General features: G+C 31.2%; 1 protein-coding gene across 1 annotated transcript; it reads right to left on the bottom strand.

Annotated features, from left to right (window-relative positions):
- Positions 1-4,929: 4,929 nt before the first annotated feature.
- LOC120090261 (CEN-like protein 1) lies at positions 4,930-6,551 on the bottom strand. Its single transcript, XM_039047830.1, has 4 exons — positions 6,284-6,551; positions 6,142-6,203; positions 5,994-6,034; positions 4,930-5,763 (listed from the first exon to the last, which is right to left on the bottom strand). The coding sequence occupies exons 1-4, from the start codon at positions 6,485-6,487 to the stop codon at positions 5,543-5,545; spliced, it is 528 nt and encodes a 175-aa protein (XP_038903758.1). The 5' UTR covers positions 6,488-6,551; the 3' UTR covers positions 4,930-5,542.
- Positions 6,552-9,655: the final 3,104 nt, after the last annotated feature.

The following is a 9,655-nucleotide window of genomic DNA, read 5'->3' as shown; positions in this document are numbered from 1 at the left end:
CGGGGAATCCCCGGTTTGACCGGAATGGGGTCAAACTGTGGAAAAATTTTGGGCCTTCATCCGGGGACAGGGACGATATCCTCATGCCGACCCCGACCCCGATTTATTATATATATAAATTTTCATTTCTACCTAAACCCAAAAGCTAAAAATACAACTCCCAATTAATAATTCTACCCAAAAGCTCATAACCTAAACTCTAAGCCCAAGCTCAATCCCAATCTTTAATTTTTAAACCTAAAAACCCTAACATGAAATTTCAATCTTCTTCTTCATTCCTCTCTCTCCCTCACTGCCTCACCGTGGTGCCTCACCCTCAATGCCTCACTGTGACAAATAGAGTTGAACAACCTTACCCTCACTATCTCGCTCAACCTGTCGTTCACTGCCTCACCGTGCCTCTCCAACCTGTCGCTCACGCCATGGCCACGCGGCCACGCCATGGTCACGGCCAACTCGCAAGTCCCACTCCTACGCTCAATCACAACCAACTCTCACTCCCACGCTCACGCTGCCTACCATGACCATGTGTAGCCTTCTGGTCTTCAAGTCGTCCGTTGTTCAATCCATTCGTTCGTGTACACGTCCGTTGAAGCCGTTTCCCCGACAAGGAATCCCTGCCCTTGTTCCCGCCTTTTGAAGGTGCGGACGGGGGTGAGAATGGGGGTAAATTCCCTCCATAGGGCCGGGGACGGAGGACCCTCCCCCGTCCCATCTCGACCCCGTTGCCAACTCTATTTGGAATGATTTAAAAAAAAAAAAGTTCGTCGGAGGGATCGTCGGAAGTGGCGACCGAAGGCGGTCACCGGAGTTGGTAGCCGACGACGATTGTCAAAGGTAGTTGTCAGAGTTGGCCAACGACGATCACCAGAGGCGGTGGCCGAAAGTTGGCCAATGAATTTGCTGGACAATTTTTTTTTTTTTTTTAAAGTAACTCATGGGTTTGAATAACATTTACTATTCAAGCCCATGAGAAAATCACGTAGGAAGTCAGACTTCCTAAATCCTTGTCCCAACCAAGGGTTGAGCTTAAGATGCCTAACTCATCCAATCTCAACCATTAAAACAAACACTCCGTTAAGATTATCAAAGTCTTAATCAGTTGAATTATATTGAAATTCACATGTACATGCATATAGTTGTGATATATATACATGCTCAACATCTTAAATCTGAATTTTTAAAACTAATCTCAAAAGCATCTTAAAAGGACCACACATTAAATGCTTTTTAAATGATCTAACACATCTATTAAAATAGACATGAAACTAACGTGTGTATAGTTCACCTAACATGAACTTGAACTATCAGCTTGGAGATTTGAGGTATGATTTTCCATCAATTTAATTACTTGTTAACTTCTTACCTAACACTCCAAAATAAATAAATTTACTTGAAAATAATTTTGGAAGAAGGGAGTACCATTCCATAAAAGAAATAATAGTATTGGCTCAATAAGTGTTCTTTTTTCTAGTAGATAATTAATCTCACTTCATACATGTACTTTCTATCATTAACTTCCCTCTATACATATACTCTCTCATTAATCCCAAGAACACAAAATCTTAACTCTCTTCATAGACCATATATCTTTCTCTCTTATTACTCTCTTCTCTAGCCGCTACTTTATTCTCTTAATTTCAATAATTTTGGCAACTGAAAAATCAGTAATCATTCAAAAAGCATAAATGAAAAGTATATTTTTTTTATTCTTTATTTTTAAAAGGTACTTCCAAAACACACTCCAAGTGATATGCTTTCATGGCGTAAACATCACACAAAAACATATGATTATTTTGAGGAATACATGTCACATGCAAGAAGACTTAAACCTCTTTTTCCGCCGCCCAAAATATTGAACCCATAATAATAATAATGATAATGATAATAATTAAAAAAATTGATAATAATAATAATAATTGAGGTAGGACTTAGAGTTTTTATACGGATGACCTTCTCCCTCGCACCTTTATGTTTTATGACTCAATCCTTACTATCTTATGAATTATAACCTTTTGCTTACGTCAAAGGTACTTTCAATCTTTTCAATGAACTCGCACTCGGAATGAGATCTCTAGCCCAACGACTTTTTCAAAGCTCGAATCTGATGCTATCATAATAATGCGATGAAAAACCTTAAGGAGCGACCTGACGGCCTAAAGATACAGGTTGAGGATGAACTCACCAGCCTGATTGCTTTTCCGAAGTCCTAACCTGATTTTAATATGCAACCCCGTTGAATAAAATCCAAAATTCGGATGACATTACCCATGACATCATGACAGTTGTGTACATCTCAGCCTGATGATGCCTTTTCCAATGCCCTAACCCAATAATAAACAAAAAGTCCAAAACTCAAATTTATTAATCAAAATGAAAAAAAAAAAAGATAATCCAAATAAAAAAAAAAGTATGTACATTATCTCTATCTCCGTTAGTCACTACTTGCTTTTGATTTCCCATCGTTCTGTTGGTCATATTTGAACGATTTAATGTTAATAGAATTAGAATGTTTTGTTTTGAAGAGTTCCTGTCCGAAATCACGATTCATGACAAACTAGTCCATATATTTAATGTTCGTTTGCATCAAAGTTGGAAGATGGGGTTACATGGATGTACAAACCTATATTCATTAAGTAGAGACTAACGAAGATAGAGACAATGTACATTCTTTATTTGATTTGGATTATGCTTTTTTTTTCTTTTTGATGAATAAATTTGAATTTTGGGCTTTTTGTTTATTATCGGGTTAGGGCGTCAAAAAAGGTACCATCAGACCGAGACGTTCAACACTGTCACGATGTCACGGATAATGTCATCCAAATTTTGGATTTTATTCAATTGATTTGCATATTTAAAATCAGGTTAGGATTTTGAAAAAACAATCGGGTTGGTGAGTTTATACCCAACCCAATATCATTAGGTCATTGAGTCTCATCTTAAATTTCTTCGTCACGTTATTATGATAGTATCAGATTCGGGTTTTAAAAAGGTGTCGGACTGAAGATCTCATCCAGAACATAAGTTCACTGAAAAAGCTAAAAGTACTTTTTGACATAAGCAAAAGATCATAATTCATAAGATAATAAAGAGCAAATCGTAAAATATAAAGGGCCAAGAAAGTTATCAGAAAAAAAACTCGTGGGACTTGAGAGAAATCGGCACCAAAACTTTTTATATCCGTCACTATTCACTGATTGGGTGGTGACAGAAACACAGCGTCACAACCCATCTTGTTGCTTGCCACGTATCCATTTCCTAGGACCACTTAGCTATAGATGCTATAATTATGTGTATTCTTTGTGTCTGTCACCAATCAGATCCTTAAAGTTACCCTACTATGTGATTCCAACCAATCACCTTCTTACACACACCCACAACCCTACTTCAATTATGTGTATAGCGTTGTAATAGCCTTACCTCACCTTTTCCATCTAATATGTATACCTATCCCTTTCCTTTTCAAGCATTCAATAATCCCCTCTCCCCTCCTTTTTCTTTTCAAAGCTTGACAATTTATATGCATTCCCCTCCCTTTCAACTAAACCAACTTAAAAAAAGAGCTAGATGCATCTCGAATTTATTACATTTATGATTTTAAAATTTAAGAGATTATTTAGAACGTTAAGTTAGCTATTATATTTAATAGTTATAATAATTTGTGTCTAAGATGCATATCAAAATAGTGAATACGATAGAGAATGAGGTTTTTAAATAGTCTTACGGTAGCTAAGTGTAAGTTATAATACTTGAGAACTTCAACTATTATAATGAAACAAGAAGTGAGATATAATAGCCAACTTCTTCAAAAAAGCAAGTTGGAGGTCTAAACACCTCTTAAATATGTGATGTATAATATCTCATATCAATTTAGAGATAGAAAGTTTGGATGGATTCGCGATAGATACTTTAGAGATAAGTTTAAATAATTAAAGATAAAGAATACAATAATCCATGCATGTTTATTGCTCGACAAAATTGAAGATAGGCTGAGAACAATCACTTTTTGTGGAGAAGAGATTATCTCTTGTATGCTCATACAAGATTTTTTTGGTTTCGTATGAAACAATCTAATTTAAAGTTGATTATGTTTCAATTATTCAAAGACAAAGAATATGCCCTTAGATTATTAGTAAACAATCAGACCGTTCCATCAAATAACTAAAATACGAGCTATGAACAGCAAAAATTAGTTGACAATAACACCACAACGAGCAGTGCAAGCTTCCATTCCCAAGAAAAGTTGAAGAAAAATACATTCATTAATAAAGCTAAACTCAAAACCGTTTTTAACTTTTAGAGAATGATTAGGTGTACATCTATTCACATACTCCTCATTTATTTTATTCACATGAAAAAAAAATCATTTTTTTTTAAAAAAAATTGTGCCACATGACACAATCTCATTGGGTGCCGATTGAGCTACACAAAAGATGAGTGGAACGCAACTAAGTTTATCCCTTAATTTTTTATTTATTAATTACCCGAACACATGTAATACAACTAAACAACTTTAAATCATATATGATTTTGTCAATTCGAACGTAGCTCGATAGATTGGACACTAAATACTATTTCAAAAGCCAATGACTCAATCTCCAAGCAACTTTTTAACCCATCATGTAATGGTTAGTTAAAGTACTACTTCTCCTATATTTTTTTTACTTTTATTCATTTTGTTCCTTGAACATTTAAAAAGTGACAGTTTTGGTCTCTTAAACATGAAATAAAAATGAAAATGAAAGGACTAATTAAGGAGACCACTTTTTAAAGTAGAAGAATAAAAAATGGACCAAAGTTGAACGTAAAAGAACTAAAATGAACCTTTCGAAAGTATAAAGACCATAACGAACTAAATCCAAGAATATATGGATCAAAATAGTATTTAAATCTATAGAGACCATAACGAACTAAATCCATGAATACATAGGCCAAAATAGTATTTAAATCTATTTAGTTTAACAATTCACAAGAGATAATTAAATGTTGCATTGAGTTTTTAGCACAATAGGAGAGGAGAGATTCACACCACAAAGCTTTTTGTTATTAATAGATCTATATGTCAGTCGAGTTATACCCATTTTGTCAAAAGCTAAGGACCCGTTTGGATTGACTTGAGAAAAAAGAGTTGTTCAAAAAATTCATTTTTATTTAAACGCTTTTGACAAAAATGATTGAAAATACACTTCAAAAACTATTTTGAATGGTTGTCAAAGATTCCATTTTTTTTTTTTTTCAAAATGACTTATTTTTAAAATTAAATGTTTGAAAATGTATTCAAACACACTCTAAGTTGAGTTAGGGTTAAGTTGGGTAGAATTGATAATCTCTCTTATGAATATATTTTAATAGAGATGAAGAAAATATAGCTTTTATAAAGAAGGGGTTAGGGTGGTAAAAAGAAAAGGTGCCAAGAAGTGAAGGAGGCTTTATTTGTAATAAAAAAACCTTAAGGACCAGAAAAGATGATGGAGAGATAAATGGAGGAAAAAAAAAAGACAAAAAAAAAAAAAAAAGAAACCCTTCTCCTCTTGCTCTTAATTCATTTTCTTCTTGCGGCAGTTTCTCTCTGGGCATTGAAGTAAACAGCAGCGACGGGAAGGCCCAATCCATTGGCCTCAGAGAAGTTTCTTGTGTTGAAATGGGCTCTTGACAATGACGATAATCTCACCGTCTGTCGCCCTCGCTGCTTGAACAACACGAACACGTAACGATGAATTCCAATCTGCGGCTTCGGACTCTCGTAACTCATCATCTCCTTCCCTAATTCCAAAACAAAATCGTTATAAAACGGAACGTAAAAATGTGAGATGTTGAGAGCTAGGAAGATGCAAGCAAGAGGGTATAGTTGAGGGAGTGGTCCAAAATTATATCCTATATTTTTATAGATCAAGTTGTGGATGTCATCATGTATAAGAAAAGATTCTTGAATATTATTAACGAATGAAATTGTGCAAAGTCCAAAGAGAAAAAAAAAAATTAAAATAGCGTACCGAAAGAAGCATCAGTAGTACCAGGAATGTCTGTAACCATCCTAAAGACAAAATTAAAATAAAAACAAACATGTTCATATTTCAATTTCAACCATATATACAAAAATATGAAATAATATACCCAAATTTTAATTTATAAATTACAAACCAGTGAAGATATTCTTTAAGATAAGGATCACTTGGACTTGGAGCATCTGGGTCGATCATAATCTAGAAATTATAATTAGAAAAATATGAAAAAAAAATATATATGTATAAATATAATGAATAAGAAATTAATATATACATACCAAAGTGAAAGCTGATCTCATGTCATCACCGCCGACCTCAACGCGAGGTTTAGAAGAAATAAAAGAAGGGAGAAGCTCGTGGCCATTGGCGACTTGTTTGGAAGAACTGTAAATAACATTCATTTTCACATGTGGAGTGAAAATATCAACCACATCTCCCACAACTCTACCCACAATTAATGGCTCTATTGTACCCCTTGACATTTTTTTCTTAAAAAATAGAGTCAAATAATATATGTATGTACACAATAATATTATTATTGTTGGAGTGCTTTGGTGGACAGAAGATGATGTACATGGATGGTATTTATAGGGGTGTGGGATGTATGGTTATGACCAGTCATTTTCAAGTTCATCTCACACTTTAGATAGATTCTATTCTAAGTTAGTTAAATAACTATTTCTCTTTTTTGTTATCCTATTTATTAAAAAATATCAAAATGAGCATTTAAATTTGTATAATGCTTATACTAACAACTTCGAAATTAGATGTTCGATTCCTTCTACTCTATATATTATCAAAGAAAAATAATCATTACATGTTTAATAATTATTTCCTAGCAAAATGATCAACTTACAATGAATTAACCAGTCACTTTTATAATTTTTTTTCTATTTTCTTTCTACTCATGTTTTCAAAAAACCAATCTAAGTTTTGAAAACTAACGGTATATATAAAGTTAGTTTTGAAAAACTTATTTTTGTTTTTAGATTTTGATTAAGAATTTAAATGTTTCTTTAAAATTGGTGAAAATCATAAGAAACAAACGTAAATTTTAAAACTAAGATAATGAAAACAGTGCCTAAAATAATCATAATTGAGGTTAACCCAATGGCTATCAATTACAATAATTAAAGTTAGATTAATTATAAATTGAAAATGTGATATATACATTAGTGACTATTGAAGTTCATTTCTTAATAGTATTTCGATAAACTAAATTAAAGGACAATCATTTTTTACCTTTAGTGCTTTGCTATGAAGCGCACACACAAATATGACTACACAATATGGATACGATCGAATACGGCGATTTGTCAATTTCTAAAAAATTAAGATACGGATACGTCTAAGGATACGTCATTTTTTTAATATATATATTTCTAAAAAAATGAGGATACTGATACGTTGAAGATACATTTTTTTTCTTTAAAAAAATATAGGATATAGATAAATTTAGCATACAAGTTAATAACAATAGCACAAAATAGAATACAATACAAAAAAAGCAACATCTAAGATGTTGAAGTACAATAGTTAATAAAATGCAATAGAAAAGTGACTCATATTATAAAGAAGAAGAAGAAGATTAGAGGGAAAAATATGAAAATAAACGAAAAACTTCTTCATTGAATTGTTGAAGATATCCAAATGATTTATATTTTGGTGGATTTTGTGGGGACTCAAATGTGAAGATGGATTATAGTATAGGGTTTGGTCCATTATTTATTTATTTTTCTTTTAGTTTTGGACTCGAGTAGTGAGTTTTTTAAATAGGTTGCCTAATTTTAGATTGGGAAAGATTAGATGAGTTATTTGTCTTTTTTCTTAAAAAAAAAAAGTACGCATAGAAATAGATACGTCAAATCGCGTATCAGATACATATCTAGAAAGTATTTGAAAATATAGATACGTCAAATCGCGTGTCAAATACGTACTGGAAAGTATATTGAAGTATCAATACGTGTCTGATACTGATTCTTTGCCTCACATGAAGTATTTGTGCTTCATAGGTGCTTTGTTCCAAAAAAAAAAAAAAAATTATAAGGCAATCATTTGAATTATCTACAATCATATAGTAGTGAATCCGGGGTAATTAATTGTATAATTTTTTTGGAAAAAAATGATTCTGTCATATAATTAAAATTTTGGGAAAAAAAATAGTTTTTTGATAACTAGATTTTGGATCTAGTTTTTATTTAGTCTCAAGTTTTAAAATGTTACACATTTAGTTCAAGTTTTGAGTTTGATTTTAATTTAATTTAGTCCCTATGTCTTAAAATGCTACAATTTTATCCTATGTGAGTTTTACTTCAATTTGGTCATTATGTTTCAAGATTTATACTTTTAATCTCGTTTTTTCACCAAATATTTACTTTTCGTCTTTAGAGTTAACTTACGTTAAAAATCGTTAAAAGAATTATAACTAATTAAGTTTCACTATTTTTATCACTTTTAAAATTTCACTTCATAATTATTTTTAATTAATTAATAGAAATTGTCATCAATGATTGAAAGTAAGTATTAAATGAAAAATTGAGGTTAAAAATGTAAAATATTAAAACCCAAGGACCAGATTGAAACAAAACTCAAATATCAGTAAATTCTGAAATTTTGGAACTAAATTTAAACAAAATTAAGAACTTAATAACTAAATCTGTAACATTTTAAAACCTAGAGATCAAATAGAAACTAAGGTAAAATTTAAGGACCAAAAAGATATTATTCCCTAAAATTTTTCTTTGAGAACATTAAAACTTATGGATTGATTTGATTTTAACTTTTATATAGATATATATACTTTATTAAATGTATATAAAGAACCTATATAGAAAGGAAACTTATATGAAGACATGCTAATTTAGAGTAATGCATGAGAGGAGATGATCGGAAAAGAGGTTAGATTTGGTAGAGTAAGTTGTCACATAGATAATAATATCCTTCCAAAGACGAGTTTGACCTTTCATTTTTTTTTCAAGCCACAAGTGTCAAAAGATTATTGAGAAATATTAATACAAAGAATTCGATGTTGAGAGCTAATTACCATTGAAGAGAACAAATTCTCTGCAAATCTATTCTACATTCAAATGAAAGGATAGACGAAGGTTGGAATAAGAGCATAATGATATTTCAAATGATCCTCGCATAAGGGCTATGCAAAAAGAGGTGGGCCAAAAATTTAGGTGTTTGATGTGTTTAATAATATATTTATACATCATAAGACTAATTATAAATACTTACTAAATATTTGGTTAAATATAAATTATTATTAATTTATTTTTAACTTTGCTTTATGTTAAAAATTTGTGTATTGTTAATATTCTAAAGTCATATTTTAGGATTTTTTTTAATGTCAAATTGTTGAAACTATTTACAAATATAGCAAAATGTCACAGTCTATCAGTGACTATCATTGATAGATATCTACCAGTGTTTATGGTTTTTATCAATAATAGATAGTTTATCAGTATCTATCAATGATAGATGATAGTAATCTATCAGTGTCTATCATTAACAGATAGTGACATTTTCCTATATTTGTAAATATTTTGGTTCATTTTTCTATATTTGAAAATAATCATATAATTTATAATATATTATATAATACATAGTTTATTTTTTAAAAAAATCATTAAATATAACATGGAATA

The sequence above is a fragment of the Benincasa hispida genome, chromosome 1, assembly GCF_009727055.1.
Source record: "Benincasa hispida cultivar B227 chromosome 1, ASM972705v1, whole genome shotgun sequence".
Taxonomy (NCBI): domain Eukaryota; kingdom Viridiplantae; phylum Streptophyta; class Magnoliopsida; order Cucurbitales; family Cucurbitaceae; genus Benincasa; species Benincasa hispida.
The sequence above is the reverse complement of the archived record's forward strand: the minus strand, read 5'-3'. Positions and strand labels throughout refer to the sequence as shown.

Bases quoted from the DNA above. Each gene is read 5' to 3' on its own strand.
- LOC120090261 (XM_039047830.1), bottom strand. From the start codon at position 6,487: ATGTCAAGGGGTACAATAGAGCCATTAATTGTGGGTAGAGTTGTGGGA. The intron at 6,204-6,283 runs GTATGTATATAT...TATAATTTCTAG, and splicing joins TGAGATCAGCTTTCACTTTG to ATTATGATCGACCCAGATGC. The intron at 5,764-5,993 runs GTACGCTATTTT...TTTTGGAATTAG, and splicing joins TACTACTGATGCTTCTTTCG to GGAAGGAGATGATGAGTTAC.